This window comes from Oncorhynchus nerka, linkage group LG20 (genome assembly GCF_034236695.1).
Source record: "Oncorhynchus nerka isolate Pitt River linkage group LG20, Oner_Uvic_2.0, whole genome shotgun sequence".
NCBI classification, from domain to species: Eukaryota; Metazoa; Chordata; class Actinopteri; order Salmoniformes; family Salmonidae; genus Oncorhynchus; species Oncorhynchus nerka.
The window spans coordinates 65,435,940-65,460,684 of record NC_088415.1 but is presented as its reverse complement, the minus strand read 5'-3'; the positions used below and the strand labels follow the sequence as shown (position 1 = coordinate 65,460,684).

At 40.7% G+C, this 24,745-nt stretch overlaps 1 protein-coding gene across 3 annotated transcripts; it reads left to right on the top strand.

Moving 5' to 3' along the window:
* LOC115102976 (EF-hand calcium-binding domain-containing protein 14-like) lies at window positions 1-24,654 on the top strand. 3 transcript variants are annotated; one of them, XM_029623487.2, is made up of 10 exons: window positions 1-782; window positions 7,102-7,247; window positions 7,497-7,642; window positions 7,834-7,932; window positions 9,788-9,898; window positions 10,418-10,507; window positions 10,826-10,990; window positions 13,456-13,582; window positions 13,692-13,814; window positions 21,745-24,654. In XM_029623487.2, exons 1-10 carry the CDS (start codon window positions 604-606, stop codon window positions 21,921-21,923), a joined length of 1,365 nt encoding a protein of 454 aa, XP_029479347.2. In that variant the 5' UTR covers window positions 1-603; the 3' UTR covers window positions 21,924-24,654. The 3 variants fall into 3 exon arrangements, with proteins under 3 accessions (XP_029479347.2, XP_029479346.2, XP_064861760.1); XM_029623486.2 differs by having other exon boundaries at window positions 7,099-7,247; XM_065005688.1 differs by lacking the exon at window positions 10,418-10,507 and having other exon boundaries at window positions 7,099-7,247.
* Window positions 24,655-24,745: the final 91 nt, after the last annotated feature.

Genomic DNA, 24,745 nt, shown 5'->3' with positions numbered 1-24,745 from the left:
CGGAATGATAGCAAAGAAGAACATCAAGGAAGCTGCTAGTGTGGGCGTCTCTGTCAGATGTTCAACATCAAAACAACATTATTAGCGTGTCAGATGCATTTACGACTGCACTGACATTTAAACCATTTTGGTTAGATGTATACTGTATTGGAAGTGCTACTAAAAGTAACCTGACGTATAGCTTATACTGTTTACCGTCTTTCGCTCAATAGCTATCTCAAAATCGCCATTTTAACTTCTGGTTGTGCCTTGGGCGGTGGGTTGAGCGGTCAGTGTCAAAATAGCTGCTAGCTGGGTTGCTCACTGTTTTAGACGTTAACCCAGTACAACGAGCTTTTAAAATATCATGCTAGCTGTCTAACAAGCTTGGCTACATGCTTGGTAGCTCATGGTAGTAGTTTCAAATTACGACGTTAGCCAGGTAGCTAGTTAGCCAAGCGACTATCTAGTTGGCTAACAACAAGCCTTATCAGATAATCAACTGTAGCTTGTGGTACTGGCTAGCTACCTAGAGGACTTTATACAACAACCAAACTGGATAAAACGTTGGATTTGGTCGGTTTTAAGTCGGGCTCAGCGGGTTCGCTGACCCCACAGAAGAGGATGAAGAAGAGGAAGGAACTCGATGCATTAATCGGACTTGGGGACAGTAAAAGGAAGAAAACCAAAAAGGGGTCCGGCCACAGGCTCCTCAGAACCGAGCCTCCACTAGACTCAGAATCCGAATCAAGTTCAGATGATGATGAATTCAGCAACCTTGCTACTGTCGCTGCTTTTGGAAAGTAAGTGATCGATCTAGCTACTTAGCCCCTGTGTATTTTCCGCTGACACAACGTCCATTCCAAATATGTGACTGACGTGCCTCAATTTGGTCTTATGTAGCAACATTTTAAATAGTTTTTTTTTACATATGATAAAAGTAGAGCCTCAGAGCTACAACATGATATATAATAATACACTGCAGTTGAGGAACAATGGGAAAGTAATTCTGCTTTGAAAGTTGATAAACTTGTAAACCCACTTTTGAGAAAATGGCCCTTAAATGTGTTGGTACACCTACTAGTGGCACAGCGGTCAAAGGCACCGCATCTCGGTGCTAGAGGCGTCACTACAGACCCTGGTTTGATTCCAGGCTATATCACAACCGGCCGTGATTGGGAGTCCCTTAGGGCGGCACAAAGTTGTTAGGGTTTGGCCGGGGTAGGCCGTTATTGTACCTAGGTGTCTGGCTAGACTGAACTCTCCTTCCAGACTCATTAAACATCTCCCATCCAAAACCAAATCTTGAATCGGCTTTCTATTTCGCAACAAAGCCTGCTTCACTCACACCGCCCAACTTACCCTAGTAAAACGGACTATCCCTCCGATCCTCGACTTTGGGGATGTCATCTACAAAGTAGCTTCCAATACTCTACTTAGCAAACTGGATGCAGTCTATCACAGTGCCATCCATTTTGTTACCAAATCACCTTATACCACCCACCACTGCGACCTGTATGTTCTCGTCTGCTGGCCCTCGCTACATATTCGTCGCCAGACCCACTGGCTCCAGGTCATCTATAAGTCTATGCTAGGTAAATCTCTGCCTTATCTCAGTTCACTGGTCACGATAACAACACCCACCCGTAGCACACGTTCCTGCAGGTATATCTCACTGATCATCCCCATAGCCAACACCTCATTTGGCCGCCTTTCCTTCCAGTTCTCTGCTGCCAGTGACTGGAACGAATTGCAATAATCGCTGAAGTTGGAGACTTATATTTCCCTCACCAACTTTAAACATCAGCTATCTGAGCAGCTAACCGATCGCTGCAGCTGTACATAGTCCATCTGTAAATAGCTCACCCAATCTACCTACCTCAACCCCATACTGTTTTTATTTACTTTTCTGCTCCTTTGCACACCAGTATCTCTACTTGCACTTCATCATTTGCTCATTTATCACTCCAGTGTTAATCTGCTAAATTGTTAATTCTTCGCTACTATGACCTATTTATTGCCTATCTTGTGCCTTTTGCACACACTGTATATAGACTTTCTTTTTTTCTACTGTGTCATTGACTTGTTTATTGTTTATTCCATGTGTAACTCTGTTGTCTGTGTCACACTGCTCTGCTTTATCTTGGCCAGGTCGCAGTTGTAAATGAGAACTTTGTTCTCAACTAGTCTACCTGGTTAAATAAAGGTGAAATAAAAAAAATGGTACATTTAGAATGAGTTGTTAACTGATATGCCTAGTTAAATAAAGGTTCAATTAAAAAAAGAGCTCTTTGTCTACACCTACTCAGCATCGTTCACACTAGGTTGACCGATTAATCGGCATGGCCTATTAATTAGTGCCGATTTCAAGTTTTCATAGGATCTTCATAATCCTCGTGGATTACATTGCAATCCACGAGGAGACTGCGTGACAGGCTTGACCACCTTTTACGTGAGTGCAGCATCAAAAAGACCTTGTGGCTGCAAGGAGCCAAGTTAAGTTGCTAGCTAGCATTAAACTTATCTTAAAAAAACAATACATTTTCACATAATCACTAGTTAGCTACACATGGTTGATGATATTACTAGGTTAACTAGCTTGTTCTGCATTGCATATAATCAATGCGGCGCCTGCTAATTTATCATTGAATCACAGCCTACTTCAACTTGATGATTTAACAAAAGCGCATTCACGAAAAAAGCACATTCGCTGCACAAATGTACCTAACCATAAACATCAATGCATTTCTTAAAATCAATACACAAGTATATATTTTTTTACCTGCATATGTAGTTAAAAGAAATTCATGTTAGCAGGCAGTATTAACTAGGGAAATTGTGTCACTTCTCTTGTGTTCAGTGCAAGCAGGGTAAGGGTATATGCAGCAGTTTGGGCCATCTGGCTTGTGAACTGTTGAAAGGCCATTCATTCCTAACAAAGACCGTAATTAATTTGCCAGAATTTTACTTAATTATGACATAACATTGAAGGTTGTGCAATGTAACAGTAATATTTAGACTTAGGGTTGCCACCCGTTCGATAAAATACGGAACGGTTCTGTATTTCACTGAAAGAATAAACCTTTTGTTTCCAGATTTGACCATAATAATAACCAAAGGCTTGTATTTCTGTGTGTTTATTATATTATAATTAAGTATATGATTTATTTGATAGAGCAGTCTGACTGAGCGGTGGTAGGCAGCAGCAGGCTCGTAAGCATTCATTCAAACAGCAGCTCTTAGCAATGCTGGGATGCAGAGCGCTGTTTATGATTTAAGCCTAATTTCGGGAGTTGATAGGCTTGGCAATACTAAATCTCCTATAAGAACATCCAATAGTCAAAGGTGTATGAAATACAAATGGTATAGAGAGAAATAGTCCTATAACCTCAACCTAAAACTTCTTAACTGGGAATATTGAAGATGTATGTTAAAAGGAACTACCAGCTTTCATATGTCCTCATGTTCTGAGCAAGGAACTTAAACGTTCGCTTTTTTGCATGGCACATTGCACTTTTACTTTCTTCGCCAACACTGTTTTTGCATTATTTAAACCAAATTGAACATGTTTCATTATTTATGAGACTAAATTGATTTTATTTCTGTATTATATTAATTTAAGTGTTCATTGTTCATTCAATATTGTTGTAATTGTAATTTATTACAAATAAATAAAAATTGGGCGATTAATCGGTATCGGATTTTTTTGGTCCTCTTAATTGGTATCAGTATCGGCGTTGAAAAATCATAATCGGTCGACTTCTAGTTCACACCCTCGAAAGCCTTAGCCCCACCCATCTCTTTAGGGAATCACATGTGAGGCCATATGCTAAATAGTGAGTAAGGTAGTGTAATAAACAACCAAAGATTTCAAGACTAAAAGTGGTGAAAGTAGTAGCCTACAATGAGCTAAAACTCCAGGTAAAAATACACTTTTTCTAGTCCTATATCCTAATCTGACTTTGGTGCAGGTCATGTTGTTCTTCACAAGTTTATTTGTCACTTTCATAGGATACATAGGTGGAAACAGTATAGTGAAATGGTTATTTGCATAGTAGCAATATCAAAAATAGAAATTGTCCAGATACAATATTTTTATCATTATTAGATGATGCTTACCCAGACACTAAGGGTGTGCTGAGTAGTCAGACAAAACGAGTATCGTAATGGATGTGTACAATTTTCTGGATACGGTTATGATCCAAGTATATATATATTTTTTATTATCTATGATAAAATATTTAAAAAATGTGGGTGCCAGCAAGCATGTTTCTCGTGTCAGTCAGGCTTTCTAAACCATACTGTACTGTCTTTGAGTCAGTCATGTGCGTGGTCAAAACTCAACTGTCTAGTTTGCCTGTTTTCAAAGAGAAGGGTGGGCTGTACATTGATCCTGCTGCTCTGATTGGATAGAATGAAGCTGTATTTGTCCTGTCCCACTCGCTTCATAGTTTCACCGATCACTTTTCCTTGCATGTTTTCAGTCTGATCATTTAGATTGCTGCTTCCTACTACTATGATAAATCACATGGCGAGGACATTTGATATCAAGCTGTCAATGTGCATAATATCTAACAAGTGTGGCAAGGGTAGGGAAAAATATGAAACTAATGTACATTCTGACTTTAGTTGGTTAGCTAAGTTCAATGTTAGCTAGCTAGTTAACATTAGGCAATGACTAGAAATGCAAATGGCTTACTGAGATACGACTAGTATTACTACACGGATCATACACTTAGCTTGCTGGCTCGCTAGCTAATGTTAACGTTTGCTAGTTAATTTTCAATGAAAACAACTTTCTGACAAAATTAGAATTGTAAAATATATGAAATGTAGCTCGACTTTTACCCATATACATGGATGAACGCTCCACGGCAGCGTGTCTTTCTGTTTGTTTTGTAGCTAGCTACAGCTTGTTTGGCCCGTTGTGTCAAGTCACTCCGGTTGACACTGACCGTGTGCAAAAAGTAGTCCATCACAACGTTTTCCCACTGATCTTTGTCGATAGTGCCTGCTAAATTCTGGGTAGTTGATCCATAGCAACACTTTTGCAGTTCTCCATGGCTAACGTTATATCTTTCAAAAAGGCCACATTAGCAAGGATTATCTACACATGCTGAGCAGCTCATGTTATAGACAGAAGCGTGCTACGTGGCAGACCAATCCAAACTCCTCTTTCGGCATGTCCAAGCCCATCCATTCTAATGTTTTATTCGTATTACCAGATGGCATACAAGTTTGTTATTAAGGCAGATGAAAGTTAACAAAAGCATTTTTGCCCCAAAAAACACATACGCCAAGCTTCTTGAAACGGGTCACATATGTCTATCAATGATGCATGTAGCCTTACTTGATCATGACTCTTAGTTCCATTTACATTACACAAGTCATTGGACGAAGGCTTCTTCCCTATGGGGAAGTTTTGCTAAGAGCCCTGACTCTCGATCTGAAGATTAACACGCATCTCTTGCGGACCTTATTTTTCATATCGGTGAGAAATAATAAAACCCATGTTTAAAAAGGCTAAATTGATATATACATTTTTATAGGGTTAAGGTTCCCACACGGTCATATTTCCATGTTACAGTGCTTGTTTACGGAAACAGAGGGCAGAGTGGACTATGCCGTTGTCCACCATATGCGTTTTCTTTAGCCGGATGTCTAGTCAGCATTTTCCTTACTTGATGCTCATGTGCTTCAAGCTAGCTACAGTAGTTGGAGTCTGTGTACTTCCGATAGTACCACCGCTCGGCAAAGCAACGCACGAGTTGTCAATGGAGCAGTCTGCAAAGTTAGGGATGCCGCACTAGGTTACGGTGGGTTTCAGTGTACCGCAAGCGTTCAATACTTTCAAGTTGTGAGTTGCATTGTCATGCAGTGGTACAAACGGAAGTTCGTAAAAGTTCCAATGGGGCGGCACCATACAGAGGCCAAATGATAATGATTATTGTGAGAAAATACCGGCTGAACGACTGGAAATTTGTCTCAGTTAAGAATGACGCTAGGGCAATTTGTCATTACTACACTTGCTTAGTGAGCTAGTTTTCACAAAACTAGCCAACAGAATGGCATCCAAAATGAATATGTAATTTAGCAAGCTAGTGATTTGAAATCGGTCATCTATATGGGAACAACCAGTTCAATTTACTGATGTTGCTAGAGATGGGTGACTGAAGAATAGAAACAAACTAGATTAATTGTTGTAATGCGCCCTTGTGCACACCTCGACAACCACTGTGACTAACCCTAACCCTATTATTATTATATGACCCTGCAGGTCATCTATGAACATTTGAAAATTTTAGCCATGTTCTGTTATAATCTCCACCTGGCACATCCAGAAGCGGACAAGCCATCCCTCATAGCCTGGTTCCTCTCTAGGTTTCTTCCCAGCTTCTGGCCTAGGAGTTTTTCCTAGCCACCGTGCTTCTACACCTGCTTTGCTTGCTGTTTGGGGTTTTAGGCTGGGTTTCTGTATAGCACTTTGTGACATCAGCTGATGTAAGAAGGGGTTTATAAATACATTTGATTGATTTGATTGACCAGTCTGTTGGTAGCCCTACATTATATGAAACCAGTAACACGATTGGTCGAACAGGGCGAAAATGATATACTTCGTGCTGCAAACCGTTCTGCAGCTCTGCGAAGCACCTGTGCATTAAGTACAGGAAAATACGGGCTAGACATCCGGCAAAAACAACATATGGCAAAACGCATGCGCATCTGGTAGACATCGCATAGTGCGGCACCTCCAACATAGCGTTGACAGACTGCTCCATTGACAATGGAGGCATATACTATGCTAATGAGCTATCTGTGTCTCCGAATGGAAGATGGACGCCACAAGCATGTTGTCACTGTGTTAAAGTGTGTATTTTGCATTTGTGAAATTATTTTGATGTGATATGAAAGTAGAGGGATTTATGTTTCTAGAACCGTATTGGACTTGAGAATCCATTCACGTTTAGATGGAGTTTTTGGCTGACGGAGCCAATTCATCTCTGAACAGAACGTGTACGGTCCTTGGACTATAAGGAGTAACGTTAGTCCATTATTTGTCTATGGTTCATAAAGCTTGTGAATGTAAAATATGAATAAAAACTTTCTCATTCATCATAGAAGAAGTTACGTGAAGTGCTGCAATGTCTGCTATCCCTTGTTCCTGTTCATCATACTGGCTGCCTGTGTTACGGCTTGTGCCGGACTGATATGGATGCAGATTGCCCTGAAAGAAGATCTAGATTCCCTCAAAGAAAAGCTGCATACAAGTAAGCCATCAGACAAACACTGCAACCTGTCATTTGTCCCATGTCAATCTTTAGAAAAGGCCATCAGGGTCAAGCATGAATTTAGCCACAATAGTACACACTATCCCACATTACTTCGCAATAAATAGTAGGCTAACCTTTGCACATCAATTGCTTATGGCTGAGTTTTACAATCATACAGCCCAGTGACTACAGTTTTAGTACATTGTGTGTTTGTTTTTGTTTTTTTACTGCATATTTTCTCTACAGTGGAATCCGGCCAGAAGGTGTCGTCACATGAAATACCAAAACTAAGTGAAGATCTGAAGACAAAGCAGAGAAAACTGGAGGACATTGAAAGTGGAGACAAGGGTCTGAACAAACTGTGGTCCAACCTTACAGAGATGAACAGAAAGGTACAGTGCTAAAAGGAAAGTGATGTTATCTGTAGAACTATCTTGTTTTGTCTTCCGTCAGCCCCATTGTTGTGAAACCTCTCACACCATGGCAGGTTAAATCAAGGTTAAAACAAGGTAGAGTGAAAGGGAAGTCTGTTTGCCACGTGTAATTGAATGCTCTGTGTTCTGGAATGCTTCTCTCTCATTAGATCAGTTTTCTGGACACTGCGGTGAACCATCTAAAGGCCAACATCAAATCAGCCTCCGACTTAATCAACCTTCCGACCACAGTTGAAGAGCTCCAAAAGGTAGATCTAAACTTGATCACTTCTGTGAGATATACAAAATGCAAGCATTTGAAGCATAATTGAGACGCAAAAGAGAGACAAGTAAGGTTTCTCATATGTACAGTTGAAGTCGGTAGTTTACATACACTTGGAGTCATTAAAACTCGTTTTTCAACCACTCCACAAATTTCTTGATAACAAACTATAGTTTTGGCAAGTCGGTTAGGACATCTACTTTGCATGACACAAGTAATTTTTCCAACAATTGTTTGCAAACAGATTATTTCACTTATAATTCACTGTATCACAATTCCAGAGGATCAGAAGTTTACATACACTAAATTGACTGTGCCTTTAAACAGCTTGGAAAATTCCAGAAATGTCATGGCTTTAGAAGCTTCTGATAGGTTAATTGACATAATTTGAGTCAATTAGAGGTGTACCTGTGGATGTATTTCAAGGCCTACCTTCAAACTCAGTACCTCTTTGCTTGACATCATGGGAAAATTAAAAGAAATCAGCCAATACCTCAGAAAAAAATTGTTGACCTCCACAAGTCTGGTTCATCCTTGGGAGCAATTTTCAAATGCCTGAAGGTACCACTTTCATCTGTACAAATAATAGTACGCAAGTATAAACCCCATGGGACCACGTAGCCTTCATACCGCTCAGGAAGGAGACACGTTCTGTCTCCTAGACATGAACTTACTTTGGTGAAAAAACTGCAAAATAATCCCAGAACAACAGCAAATGACCTTGTGAAAATTCTGGAGAAAACAGGTACAAAAGTATCTATATCCACTGTAAAACAAGTCCTATATCGACATAACCCGAAAGGCCGCTCAGCAAGGAAGAAGCCACTACTCCAAAACCGCAATAAAAAAGCCAGGCTACGGTTTGCAACTGCACATGGGGACAAAGATCGTACTCTTTGGAGAAATGGTCTGATGAAACAAATATAGAACTGTTTAACCATAATGACCATTGTTATGTTTGGAGAAAAAATAGGGAGGCTTGCAAGCCGAAGAACACCATCCTAACCGTGAAGCACGGGGGTGGCGGCATCATGTTGTGGGTGTACTTTGCTGCAGGAGGGACTGGTGCACTACACAAAATAGATGGCATCATGAGGCAGGAAAATTATGTAGATATATTGAAGCAACATCTCAAGACATCAGTCAGGAAGTTGATGCTTGGTCGCAAATGGGTCTTCCAACTGGACAATGACCCCAAGCATACTTCCAAAGTTGTGGCAAAATGCCTTAAGGACAACAAAGTCAAGGTATTGGAGTGGCCATCACAAAGCCCTGACCTCAATTCCATAGAAAATTTGTGGGCAGAACTGAAAAAGCGTGTGGGAGCAAGGAGGCCTACAAACCTGACTCAGTTACACCAGCTCTGTCAGGAGGAATGGGCCAAACTTTACCCAACTGATTGTGGGAAGCTTGTGGAAGGCTACATTTGACCCAAGTTAAACAATTGAAAGGCAATGCTACCAAACACTAATTGATTATGTAAACTTCTGACCCACTAGGAATGTGATGAAATAAATAAAATATTAAATAAAGCATTCTCTACTATTATTCTGACATTTCACATTCTTAAAATAAAGTGGTGACCCTAACTGACCCAAGACAGGGAATTTTTACTAGGATTAAATGTCAGGAATTGTGAATTACTGAGTTTAAATGTGTTTGGCTAAGGTGTATGTAAACTTCTGACTTCAACTGTATATTCAGAAGTATTTGCCATGTTTGTTTGCAATTATTGCCATCAATATTGCTCGGTATTCACCCACGGTCTATTGGGTTGTCATATTGCCATTAAAAAAAGTTTATGCATCTGGAAAGTGAGGCTTAAATGTTTTCATTTGCAGAGTGTGGCTTCAATCGGCAGCACTTTAACCAGTGTGCAGCATGATGTCAAGACGATACAGACGGCCCTTGAGGACCAGAAGAAAGAAACAGACGACCTCAAGAAGACCATGGTAAAGAACATAAAAATACTAGCTTCCTTTACACTCTGCTCTTTTCAGCTTGAACCTATGCCTGCTTTTAGTTTGTCTGAGCCAGTTAGCGGTACCAATGTCCAAATGCATGAGCTGCAGAATGAACTAGATGACATATTATACAACATCTAGACCAGTAGAAAGAAGTAACTGAGGTCAGTACACTAATCTATCCTTGAACTAGCTACAATTTTATTTACATTTTTATATAGCTGGCAGAACTAGCAACTCTCCCCACTGATTTGTTGTGCACCTTTTGAATGTTGTGGCAGATTATAGGTGAAATAAACATGGGGCCCTATGTTCAATGTGTAACATGGATGGGATTATCTGTGTGTGCGTGCGTCATCCACATTACATGAAACAATCTAACAGTATCCGCACAAGTGCTGATCCCTTTTTTGGCATATTAAACAGGCCAGCCTGCAAAGTGAATCTGGGTCAGTTTCTGTCAGATCAACTAAAGGCTTGCTATTTTATTCTCTGTGGGCAAAATAGGATGCCGAGGCTAAAGAATCAAATGTGAAATCGACAGCCTCAGTTGAAAAAGAAACAAGCAACCGCTCATCAACGTTAGCTCAAAACCAGGTACTGGTACACTACTCTTACTGTTGATCAGTTCCATTCTCATACCCTTTCAAATCATTCCATTTATGAAGGGTAGAATACTGAGTATTCTTCTCATGGATTCATTTTCTCACACAAAAGTACTTTGTTGGGATAAAATAGAGCGTGGTTAATTTAAAATGATTTTATAAAGTCAGTTTCTTACATATTTATCTAATCAAACTGGACTGATGGTAGTGCTGATCAGTTCCTTAATCAAACATTCATTTTTAACACATATGTCCATCAATCAGATTAAGAAATAATATATATTTGTTTGTTTGTGTTGTATTTTTACAGGATATAACTCACCTGAGAGAGGTTGTGAGCGAGGTTAACAAGACCCAAGGGCTGTACCACTCCTGGACTGGTGACCAGATCCAGAATCTCCAAACCGCTGTGTCAAACCTCACTCAGAGGGTGTCTTCCATGGAGCAGGGCTCACCTCAGACAACACCACACAGTGTGAGTAATGACATGGATGGTGTAATGGGAATATTTACGATGAATATATATTCAGTAATTTAAGACTTCAAAATGTATTCAACATTAAAAATATTTATATGAATATCTCAGAAGTACCCTTTTTGGTTGATCTTTTTTTAATGTGTTTGGAACATTACAGTACTCTCTCAACGTGTCACATTTCCAGAGTGGGTGCTCTGCTACTTTTGAAGATGTGATCCATTTTATACATGATGAGTTTATTTCTAAAACGCTATATCCACCAATTTTTCACCTTTTTTTTTAACCAGAAATGATTGCTTATGGGTACCTTCATTATGTGTAAAATATTACAGTTTTCAGATATTTAATTAATAGATTGTGTGTTATAATGTTCTTTTGCAAAACGCTATATATCCATTGTTTAGCTGGAATGGAATATTTGTATATTTGACTGTGATATTTATTTGTCTCAGCTAGCTATCTTAAGATGAATGCACAAACTAAGTCCCTCTGGATAAGAGCATCTGTTAAATGAATAAAATGTCTTAAACTGTAATTGATGATGATGATAATAATAATACATCATTTATAATATTGATGCCAAATGTATCATTTGTGCAGTGCTTTATTAAAAATTTAGTTGTGTTACATTTGACTGTATAAAACCTAGCAGTACTACTTATTTATATAGCGTTTTGCAATTTTTTTTCATTTGTCTCTGAAATGAAAACATCAATGATAGATTTCAAACAAATACACCATCCCATGCCATGATTCGATGGTGAAAAAACACACCAATCTCTTTAGTTTCTTTAAACATTTCTGAACATGGATATTTATATAGCGTTTTGGAAAGAAACTCTACATCATAGAAATTTATATTTATAGGTCATCAACAAATCACCAGCAGAAGGAGTTCTCTTTGAATCCATTTTCCCATTCACTGTGGTGGTACTCATAAAATGTATCATGACTTCAGAAGTACTGTAACAGAGTACCCACTCTGATAAATTGATGTACTTGTAGAGTATTGTTTAAAGTACATGTCTAAACATTTACAAAATCATAAAGGGTACTTTTGAGATATTCATACACATTTTTACTAATGTAAAATACATTTATGTGAAAAATTGTATTTCAGAATCTAGACTTGCTCCATATTTTAGAGCACATCTATAATGAGTATAATGACACCACGATGTCTGTATCATATATGGTTCACGGATCATAGGTTCTTACAGAAGGCATGTATAGGTCTAAAAGGGGCCTAAAATGGCCACTTTCATCATGAATTTCTCATATGGTTTGTGATACAAATGTAAAAAGCATATCAAATAGCCTTCCTCCCAATGTGAGACTTGAGAACAACAATCTGAGAGGCAGAAAATATTTCTGGGCCTTCCTGCCGTGGAATTGCCCCATATCGTTTGTAGCAGCTGGCAAAGTCATTATCTTTTGTTTTGACTTTGTACATGGTTCAAGCTTCTCCGGCTGAGGTTTAGAGGACATTTGTCACTTTCTGATTAGAATGTAAAGGGCCTGTCTCCAAGAGGCCCGTTAAACATTTTTTCTGGTTCTGTTCTGGAGGTGTCTCTCTGTTGCAACTTGGAATAAACCGGATTTATTTCTGATTGAGTTTATCAATGATTGCTCTCCTTTTGGTTCACCTTGAAATTCCTGTTACAGATAGTTCAGATTATATAGTCCTGTTATGGCACACAGACTGATAAGATACAGATTCAGAATCAGCTGTAGAAAGAGCTGCTTGCCACTCAGTGTCTTTTTCCCCAGATAAGATGTACTGTTCTTACTGCACTGGAGTTGAGCTGCATTTCAAATTGGGGCGTTCATGATTTTATAGTTGTGCTCGCATGTATCAAAACACCATCAATTATGCTATGATCACTTAAATGTAAAAAATATATATATATCTACAGTGCATTCGGAAAGTATTCAGACCCCTTGACTTTTTCCACATTTTGTTACGTTACAGCCTTATTCTAAAATAGATTCAATTGTTTTTTCCCCCTCATCAATCTACACACAATTCCCCCTTTATGACAAAGCAAAAAAGTTGTTGTCTTTTTTTTTACAAAAAAAAAAAGTGTTCAGGCCCTTCACTCAGTACTTTGTTGAAGCATCTTGGCAGCGATTACTGCCTCGAGTCTTGGGTATGACGTTACAAGCTTGGCACACCTGTATTTGGGGAGTTTCTCTCATTCTTCTCTGCAGATCCTCTCAAGTGCTGTGAAATTGGATTGGGAGCGTCGCTGCACAGCTATTTTCAGGTCTCTCCAGAGATGTTCGATCGGGTTCAAGTCTGTGCTCTGGCTGGGCCTCAAGGACATTCAGAGAATTGAAAAATATATTTAATCAATTTTAGAATACGGCTGTAACGTAACAAAATGTGGAGAAAGGGAAGGGGTCTGAATACTTTCCGAATGTACTGTGTATAAAATAAAATTTACATTTCAACCTCTAAGGACCTTGTGGAGGTAGTTGAACAATTGCCTGTCAGTGGAGATGCAACAGAACCAGTGAAGGACCTGGTCACAGAGAGGGACACCAATGCAGATGGACTTAAAGCAGCAACTTCAGAAGCTACACATGGTATAAATAAGACAAGAAAGCTTAATTGTCTATTACATTTTCATTAAAATAATAAGTACAGTGATGTACAATGTTACCTTTGGATGACTTTGGCCTGTTCTTTCTCCAGAAAAATCCACAGGTTCAAAGCCAACGAGGCGTCCATGGTTTTTGACTCCAAACCGCACCAAGAGAGAGTCTGGAACAGAAATCCCAAAGACTGTGTCATTCCCTGGAGTCAGCTCTCTGAAAGGTATTGGATAGATTTTTAGTTATGAAGTTGATTATCTGTGATCATACATCACAATCTTAGTCATACGTAGTGGTGGGAAAAGTACCAAATTGTCATGGCGGTATGGCGTCCCGGCAAAATAAATAGTGGGGGTACTCTGTCCCGGTACAACATGAGCCTATCGCAATTAATACAACATGCCCAATAAACTATAGGCTATTACCCTATTAGTTAGCATTACTGTATGTCAGCCGCATGGAAAAGTTAGCGAATTAACTGGAAACCGTGTGGTTCGAGGAGAACACTTACATTTTGTCAAGTCGGAGATGAGTGGCCAAGACCGAGGCGTGCGTGGACAACAGTGGATGCATCAATTCATGTTACAAGTCTAGGCCTAATGACAATCACAGAATGTAGCCTACAGGAGTACCTTTAAGTGATTGTTTGACAATCGGATGAAAACATGACTGGTTGTGTTTACGCCACATTAAAAGGCATAGGCGGGGTGTTCATAAGGCTAGGGGAAGCTAAGCTTTCCCTAAAGTAAATAGAATTAAATAGCCAAAATTAGCTTACTCCTGTCTATACAGAAAGAAAGAAAATCATTCAAAATAGCCTACTACACCAGAAAAAAAAGGATTTGATCACAGAGGATCATTAGCTTCTAACAACAACAAAAAAGCTGTGGATTGTTTTAATCTCATAGCCTACAGTTGGAAGGGCCTACAATTTGTGCAGGGCTCACTGCAGATACCAAATATATTGTTGAGTTGCGACTGTCAGTGAAAGCAGAGCAATCCGGCCAGGCATATAGCAATATTTAAAAATACCATTGTGGAAAAACTGTTTGGAAAGCAAATGGCTATTGCTGTAAAGAGATGACAACTAAAAGACAGATTGGAGTATTTTCATTATCAAAATTCGTAACTTAATTGAGTGAACATCTTATTGGCACCAGCGGAGAACATTGGCCATATTGCCGGTGAGTGTGCATATTCACTGTCTTTATCATTGGGTCAGTGCCACTTTTGTTTGTTTTTGGACAATAATTTCCTCCAGGTTAGATGGACGTTATATTGTATTTGTGTCTCCCCTTTTCGTAGGCCGATTATATGGATCAGACATTGACAAAAAAAAAACAGATGAATAAAAACAATGTCGGCAGAGTAGGCTACACAGTAATTTTTGTAGTATTAAAAAAAAGTGTACGCACACTTGGGTGTCCCGTACTGGTAAGAAATTAAATCTACTTTCACCGCTGTACTGGAGTAAAAGGAAACATACCTTAACCCCCAGAGTCGATGTCTGTGCCCCACGGAAGTTTTTTTTTTTTTTAATCCCCATAAAAATCAGTCAGTTTAAGCTAGAGAGATCTTTTTTTTTTTACTGTGTTAGGCTTTTAAAAAAACTCTTAAGGACACTATGAAAGCTTAACCAAGTTTAATTCTTCCCAGAGGATCAATACAACTGCATTAGACAGAAACATTTCCACACAAGCACAGATATTTATCCGTTCCTTTTATGCCGAGTCTCCTCCTACACATCTGAACAAACATCGTTATTTACTGCTAGGCAGGACACTAGTGATATGAGCCATAAACTTTTATTTCTCCCTGACCTCAACCCCCCCCCCCCCCCCCCCTCCATCAGCATATCGAATGCGTGACCCGCGCTGACAAAATTCTGGATCATTGTTACTCTAACTTCCGCGACGCATACAAAGCCCTCCCTCGCCCTCCTTTTGGCAAATCTGACCACGACTCCATTATGTTGTTCCCAGCCTATAGACAGAAACTAAAACAGGAAACGCCCGTGCTCAGGTCTGTTCAACGCTGATCCGACCAATCTGATTCCACGCTTCAACATTGCTTCGATCACGTGGATAGGGATATGTTCTAGCGTCGAACAACAACATTGATGTATACACTGTTTTGGTGAGCGAGTTTATTAGTAAGTGCATCGGTGAGGTTGTACCCACGGCGACTATTAAAACCTTCCCCAACCAGAAACCGTGGATTGATGGCAGCATTCGCGCAAAACTGAAAGCACGAACCCACTGCTTTGAATCAGGGCAAGGCGACCGGAAACATTGCCGCGTCCTCAGAGCATGCGCAGACCAGCTGGCTGGTGTGTTTACGGACATATTTTAATCAATCCTTATCCCAGTCTGCTGTTCCCACATGCTTCAAGAGGGCCACCATTGTTCCTGTTCCCAAGAAAGCTAAGGTAATTGAGCTAAACAACTATCGCCCCGTAGCACTCAGTTCCGTCATCATAACGTGCTTTGAGAGACTAGTCAAGGATCATATCACCTCCACCCTACCTGACACCCTAGATCCACTCCAATTTGCTTACCGCCCCAATAGTTCCACAGACGACGCAATCACACTGCCCTAACCTATCTGGACAAGAGGAATACCTATGTAAGAATGCTGTTCATCGACTATGGCTCAGCATTTAACACCATAGTACCCTCCAAACTTGTCATTAAGCTCGAGACCCTGTGTCTCGTCCTCGCCTTGTGCAAGTGGGTGGTGGACTTTCTGATGGGACGCCCCCAGGTGGTGAGCGTAGGTAACATCTCCACCCCGCTGATCCTCAACACTGGGGCCCCACAAGGGTGCATTCTCAGCCCTCTCCTGTACGCCCTGTTTACCCATGACTGCGGGGCCATGCACGCCTCCAACTCAATCATCAAGTTTGCAGACGACACTACAGTGGTAGGCTTGATTACCAACAACGACGAGACTGCCTACAGGGAGGAGGTGAGGGCCCTCTGAGTGTGGTGTCAGGAAAATAACCTCTCACTCAACGTCAACAAAACAAAGGAGATGATCATGGACTTCAGGGAACAGCAGAGGGAGCACCCCCCTATCCACATCGACGGGACAGTAGTGGAGAAGGTGGAAAGTTTTAAGTTCCTCGGCATACCCATCACGGACAAACTGAAATGGTCCACCCACACAGACACAACAGCGCCTCTTCAACCTCAGGAGGCTGAAGAAATTTGGCTTGTCACCAAAAACACTCACAAACTTTACAGATGCACAATCGAGAGCATCCTGTTGGGCTGTATCACCGTCTGGTACGGCAACTGCTCCACCCACAACCGTAAGGCTCTTCAGATGGTAGTGAGGAGGTCTGCACAACGCATCACCGGGGGCAAACTATCTGCCCTCCAGGACACCTACAATACCCGATATCACAGGAAGGCCAAAAAGATCATCAAGGACAACAACAACCTGAGCGAGCCACTGCCTGTTCACCCCGCTATCAGGCGAGGTCAGTACAGGTGCATCAAAGCTGGGACCAAGAGACTAAAAAACAGCTTCTATCTCAAGGCCATCAGACTGTTAAACAGCCATCACTAACAATGAGTGGCTGCTGCCAACATACTGACTCAACTCCAGCCACTTTAATAATGGAAACATTGATGTAATAAATGTATCACTAGTCACTTTTAACAATGCCAATTTATATAATGTTTACATACCCTACATTACTTGTCTCGTATGTATATACTGTACTCTATACCATCTACTGCATCTTGTCTATGCCGTTCGGCCATCGCTCATCCATATATTTATATGTACATATTCTTATTAATTCCTTTACACTTGTGTGTAAAAGGTAGTTGTTGTGAAATTGTTAGATTACTTGTTAGATATTACTGCATGGTCAGAACTAGAAGCACAAGCATTTCGCTACACTCGCATTAACACTGGCTAACCATGTGTATGTGACCAATAAAATGTGATTTGATCACCAATCCATGGCTCTCTCCCATTATCAATGCCTGCCACATATAATCGCTTCCCTGCACTCAACACATTCCAAGCTTAGTTGAGCACACTATATACCTTCCTCCTATATCCATTAACTTCTGGTGTAGACCCTCTAAACGTCAGCACTCCATCAGTGACATGAATAAGTATATTTTCATATTCTCAGAACTCCAACAACTGGATGCGTCGCAATCCACTGCATCCACCAATGTTGCACTTCCACATCTGGAGTGAAAGGTGACGAAGCAGGAGCAGTGTTTCAGACCATGAGATGTCCCGAAAATCGGTTTCCTCACAAAATTGTATGTAGTGTCCGAACGGTTTGGCCTACAAACTATTACGAACAAGATGGTGTTCTCCGTTTTGCTCTACAACCCCCACAAAGCGTCTTGGCACTTGTCTGAAGTCGGGAACAGCAAATCTGCCAACTTCTGTCTGTTGCATCCGAACAGTTTTGGCTACACACTAATTTGAACCCTCTGTGGAAAGGTGAGGCTCCCACAGGCCTCACAAGACTTGTCTAAAGGTCCCCCGGTACCAGTTGAAAAAATGTATGGTGGATATATGGAGATAGTTTAGTGCCAAAAATAATAATAATTAAAAACATGTTTCCTGATCTTTCTTAAAAATATGTGGACACCTGCTTGTCGAACATCTCATTCCAAAATCATTGGCATTAATATGGAGTTGATTCCCTCTTTGTTGCTGTAACAGCCTCCACTCTTCTGGAAAGGCTTTCCACTAGATGTTGGAACATTGCTGCGGGGACTTGCTTCCATTCAGCCACAAGCATTAGTGAAGTCGGGCACTGATGTTGGGTGTTTGTGTCGGCTTTCCAATTCATCCCATAGGTGTTCGATGTGGTTGAGGTCAGGGCTCTGTGCAGGCCAGTCAAGTTCTTCAACACCGATCACAATAAACCATTTCTGTATGGACCTCTTTTTATGCATGGGGGCATTTCATGCTGAAACAGGAAACTGTTGCCACAAGGTTGGAAGCACAGAATCGTCTAGAATGTCATTGTATGCTGTAGCATTAAGATTTCCCTTTACTGGAACTAAGGGGCCTATCCCAAACCATGAAAAACAGCCCCAGACTATAATTCCTCCTCCACCAAACGATGCTTGGTATTGCTCATGGTGATCTTAGGCTGGTGTGCGGCTAATCTGCCATGGAAACCCAATTCATGAAGTTCCCAACGAACAGTTCTTGTGCTGACGTTGCTTCCAGGGGCAGTTTGAAACTCAGTAGTGAGTGTTGCAACCGAGGACAGAAGATTTTTTTTCTGTGAGCTTGTGTTGCATACCACTTTGCAGCTGAACCGTTGTTGCTCCTAGACATTTCCACTTCACAATAACAATAGTTAAAGTTGACTGTGGCAGCTCAAGCAGGGCAGAAATTTGACTAACTGACTTGTTGGAAAGGTGGCATCCTATGACGGTACATCGAAAGTCACTGAGCTCTTCAGAAAGGCCATTCTACTGCCAGTGTTTGTCTATAAGTGGCTGAACGAGTGGCTGAAATAGCCTAATCCACTAATTTGAAAGGGTGTCCACATACTTTTATATTTACATTGCATTCGGAAAGTATTCCAACCCCTTGACTTGTTCCACATTTTGTTACGTTACAGCCTTATTCTAAAATGGATTAAATTCAATCTACACATAATTCCCCATAAAGACAAAGCAAAAAATGTTTTTTAGACATTTTTGCAAACAAATTGTTTTTTTCAAGAAAGGAAATTGTATTTACATAAGTATTCAGACCCTTTACTCAGTACATTGTTGAAGCACCTTCGACAGCCAATACCGCCTCGAGTCTTCTTGAGTATGACGCTACAAGCTTGGCACACCTGTAGGTGGGGAGTTTCTCCCATGCTTCTCTGCAGATCCTCTCAAGCTCTGTCAGGTTGGATGGGGAGCGTCGCTGCACAGCTATTTTCAGGTCTCTCCAGAGATGTTCGATCGGGTTCATGTCCGGGCTATGGCTGGGCCACTCAAAGACATTCAGAGACTTGTCCCGAAGCCCCTCTTGCGTTGTCTTGGCTGTGTGCTTAGGGTTGTTGTCCAGTTGGAAGGTGAACCTTCACCCCAGTCTGAGGTCCTGAGCGCTTTGGAACAGGTTTTCATCAAGGATCTCTCTGTACTTTGCTCCCTACATCTTTCCCTTGATCCTTACTAGTCTCCCAGTCCAATCAGCTGAAAAACATCCCCTCAGCATGATGCTGTCACCACCATGCTTCACCGTAGGGATGGTTTCAGGTTTCCTCCTGACGTGACGCTTGGCATTCAGGCCAAAGAATGGTCTGAGGGTATTTAGGTATCTTTTGGTAAACTCTAAGCGGACTGTCATGTGCCTTTTACAGAGGTGTGGCTTCCCATCTGGCTACTCTTCCATAAAGGCCTGATTGGTGAGTGCTGCAGAGATGTTTGTCCTAGAAGGTTCTCCAATCTCCACAGAGTAATTCTGGAGCTCTGTCAGAGTGACCATCAGGTTCTTGGTCACCTCCCTGACCAAGGACCTTCTCCCCCGATTGCTCAGTTTGGCCGGGCGGCCAGCTCTAGGAAGATTCTTGGTGATCCAACCTTCTTCTATTTAAGAATGGATTAGACAGGGCTTAGACTGCTATTGGATTTTTAATAGAAAATTACTCAAGTGAAAGTTACCCAGTAAAATACAACTTGAGTAAAAGTCTAAAAGTATTTGGTTTTAAATATACTTAAGTGTCCAAATTAAAGGTATACTTTTAAATGTCCTTATATTAAGAAAACCAGACGGCACCTTGTTTTTTTTTAGCCACTCCAACGCATAATTTACAACGTATTTGTGTTTAGTGAGTCCGATAGATCAGCGGTGGTAGGGATGACCAGGTATGTTCTCTTGAGTGTATAAGTTGCATTTTCCTATCCTGTTTAGCATTCAAAACTAAATGAGTACTTTTGGCTGTTAAGGAAAATGTATGGTGTGAAAAGTACAAGATAATCCACCTGACCGGTGTGGCATATTAAGAACCTGATTAAACAGCATTATCATTACAATGGTGCTCCTTGTGCTGGGGAGAATTAAAGGCCACTCTAACATGTGCAGTTGTCGTCACACAACGCAATGTCACAAATGCCTCAAGTTTTGAGGGAGAGTGCAATTGGCATGCTGACTGCAAGAATGTTCACCAGAGCTGTTGCCAGAGAATGTAATGTTAATTTCTCTACCATAAGCCGCCTCCAACATCATTTTAGAGAATTTGACAGTATGTCCAACCGGCCTCACAGCCGCAGACCACATGTAACCACGCCAGCGCAGGACCTCCACATCCCACTTCTTCACCTGTGGGATCGTCTGAAACCAGCCACTCGGACAGCTGATGAAACTGTGGGTTTGCACAACCGATGAACTTTTGCACAAACTGTCAGAATCCGTCTCAGGGAAGCTCATGTGTGCTCGTCGTCCTCACAAGGTTCTTGACCTGACTGCAGTTTGCCGTCGTAACTGACTTAAGTGGGCAAATGCTCACCTTCGATGGCAACTGGCACACTGGAGAAGTGTGCTCTTCACGGATTAATCCTGTTTTCAACTGTACTGGGCAGATGGCAGACAGCGTCGTGTGGGCGAGCGGTTTGCCAATGTCAAAGTTGTGAACCGAGTGCCCAATGTCGGCATTGGGGTTATGGTATAGGCAGGCATAAGGAATGGACAACGAACACAATTGCATTTTATCACCGTCCATCATTAACCACCATGAAGTTCATTTGATTTAATCTGTCTATAAACTCTTAATGCGTTTCACGTTGTAGTGGTAGTACAACGTAGTATTTCATCCTGTGACTCCAAGTTTTCTTCAACATGGTTTATGATGTCAATATTTGCACATAAAGGAGTTTCCAAGACAATTGATGCATAATGATTTTACAGACACAAAGATCCCACCATGTCGAACGAACAAATTGTCTCTCGACATTTGACATTGTACCGACACTTCCTGTTTCCATCACGCCTGTCATTTTATTTTATACTGCATGACTTTACTCACGTAAAAACTGTGGATGGAAACGTGCTTGTTTACAGAGTATCCTGCATACACAAGGAGAAATGCAACTGTAAAAGTCAGATTGCATTTTATTTTGTGGACAATTAACAATTGCCTGAAACCTCTCTTCTACTTCCAATAGATCTCAAAGAGCTCTTTGAGCGCTCGGGTACCGACCCCACCTCTCAGGGGATGTCTTACCAAGTCCTGAAGAAATTATTTGACACAGCAACGCCAGATCCCCAAAGCCTGGAACGCTACGACAAAGACGGTGACCAGAGGTTCTCACTGGCTGAAATGAAAGCTGCTGCAGGTCTGTGAGAAGAGGAGTGGCAGAGGCAACAGTGGAAGGAGAAGTGGTCTCTGGTGTGTGTGGAGTGCCTCACAGTGAAGATGGTTGCACTTTTATTGAACTGAGTATTTAATAACAAACGGAATGTTGAACGGTAGTACTGGCATGCCCACACGCCTCACTGGTCCTACACGCCTAAGCTAGAGTAAGCAACTCAGATCCAAGCTTTGATATTTCTATATTATTTTCCAAAACAGTTTACAAAATTGTACTTTTCAGAAATATTTGTTTTATTAATTTATGACCAGTTGATGTCAAATGAATTGTTGAGAAGGGTCAAAATATCACCTATTATAATGTAGTTCCTACCACACACACACTCCCATTTTAGATAAGTTCAGATCGTCTTTGCTTATTTTCTGTCCTCTTTATACATGTTTTGTTGTAAGTCTTGAGTTATTTTCTGCATTCTTATTTGGATTTTAATGTAACACAGAGACTGTAGACATATCCTTAACCCAACCATAGTTTATTTTTAAGTTGTTTTTAAGTCTGCAATATTTGAAGGGCTATAAACACACACTTTTAACTAGTTCAGAATTAATCATGTTGAAATATTAACTCCTGAAGCATATGTAGCAATAATACAATGTAAATGAGCTTATACTAACGGACTATAGTGATCACTTCAATTTGCAGTATATATACAGTACCAGTCAAAAGTTTGGACACACCTACTCATTCAAGGGTTTTTCTTTATTTTTACTATTTTCTACATTGTAGAGTCATAGTGAAGACATAAACTATGAAACACATATGGAATCATGTAGTAACCAAAAAAAGTGTTAAACAAATATATTTTAGATTCTTCAAAGTAGCAACCCTTTGCCTTCTCTCCAACCAGCTTAACCTGGAATACTTTTCCAACAGTCTTGAAGGAGTTCCCACATATGCTGAGCACTTGTTGACTGCTTTTCCTTCACTCTGCGGCCCAACTCATCCCAACCCATCTCAATTGGGTTGAGGTCGGGTGATTGTAGAGGCCAGGTCATCTGATGCAGCACTCCTTCACTCGCCTTTGTCAAATAGCCCTTACACAGCCTGGAGGTGTTTTGGGTGTTCTGTTAAAAAAAATGATAGTCCCACTAAGCGCAAACCAGATGGGATGGCGTATTGCTGCAGAATGCTGTGGTAGCCATGCCGGTTAAGTGTGCCTTGAATTCTAAATAAATCACTGACAGTGTCCCCAGCAAAGCACCCCCACACCACCACCACCATGCTTCGCGGAGGGAACTACATATGCGGAGATCATCCGTTAACCTACTCTGCGAAGACAGCGGTTTGAGTCAAAAATCTCAAATTTGGACTCGTCAGACCAAAGGACAGATTTCCACCAGTCTAATGTCCATTGCTCGTGTTTCTTGGCCCAAGCAAGTCTCTTCTTCTTATTGGTGTCCTTTAGTAGTGGTTTCTTTGCAGCAATTTGACCATGAAGACCTGATTCACGCAGTCTCCTCTGAACAGTTGTTGAAATGTGTCTGTTACTTCTACTCTGCAGCATTTATTTGGCCTGGAATTTCTGAGGCTGGTAACTCTAATGAACTTATCCTCTGCAGCAGAGGTAACTCTGGGTCTTCCTTTCCTGTGGCGGTCCTCATAAGAGCCAGTTTCATCATAGCGCTTGATGGTTTTTGCGCCTGCATTTGAAGAAACTTTCAAAGTTCTTGAAATGTTCCGTATTGACTGACCATGTCTTAAAGTAATGATGGACTGTCGTTTCACTTTGCTTATTTGAGCTGTTCTTGCCATAATATGGACTTTGTCTTTTACCAAATAGGGCTATCTTCTGTATACCAACCCTACCTTGTCACAACAACTGATTGACTCAAATGCATTAAGAAGGTAAGAAATTCCACAAATGAACTTAAAGGCACACTTGTTAATTGAAATGCATTCCAGGTGACTACCTCATGAAGCTGGTTGAGAGAATAGCAAGAGTGTGAAAAGCTGTCATCAAGGCAAAGCGTGTTGACTTTGAAGAACCTCTAATATAAAATACATTTTGATTTGTTTCACACTTTTTTGGTTACTACATGATTCCATATGTGTTATTTCATAGTTTTGCTTTCTTCACTATGACTCTACAATGTAGAAAATAGTAAAAAAATAAAGAAAAACCCTGGAATGAGTAGGTGTGTCCAAACTTTTGACTGGTACTGTAAGTGTTGTGTGTAGTACAGAAGAAAGACAAAGGTAAGCACACCTGGCTGATGGTGAGATAAGCACTGATCCCTCTTTACTTGATTCTGTCATTTTGTGTGGGCCTTTACATAATGAAATGCAAATGTACAAATCAGGACATGTCAAATCACTCAACACTGTTGTATGATGTAAATATGGTAGAATTTTTTTATATGGCATCATGTAAGATTGACTTGTTTGGGGGGGGGGGACTTGGGCTGCTTTGTATAGCTAGAGGACTGTAGATAATCCTCAGCATTGTAACGAAAATAGTTTTATGAAGTTGTGCTTTGCATGTTTTTCAATGTAACATGAATAAATGTGTAATTTATCAGTTTAACATAAAGGACTGTTTGAACATAGTTTTGGTTTGCAGGGTAATGGTGTGGAATTCTGCAACTCAATTAGGTAAAACAGATTTTGAAATGTCATTTAGATTTCCGACAAAGATGTGTGCTTTGGGAATTGTATTGTTTTGTGCGAGCACTAATGAATAAATGAACATGTGGATTAACAGGATTTTACAATCTGTAGTTTCCATACTTTTTCAAACAGACGGTATTCAAGTCAAGGTTTTCATAAAGGACTCTGTAGTTTTTGTTTTGAAATG

Coding starts and splice junctions, on each gene's coding strand:
- LOC115102976 (XM_029623486.2), top strand. CDS start 604: ATGAAGAAGAGGAAGGAACTCGATGCATTAATCGGACTTGGGGACAGT. Junction 783..7,098: donor ACTGTCGCTGCTTTTGGAAA/GTAAGTGATCGA, acceptor CATTCATCATAG/AAGAAGTTACGTGAAGTGCT. Junction 7,933..9,787: donor CAGTTGAAGAGCTCCAAAAG/GTAGATCTAAAC, acceptor TTTCATTTGCAG/AGTGTGGCTTCAATCGGCAG.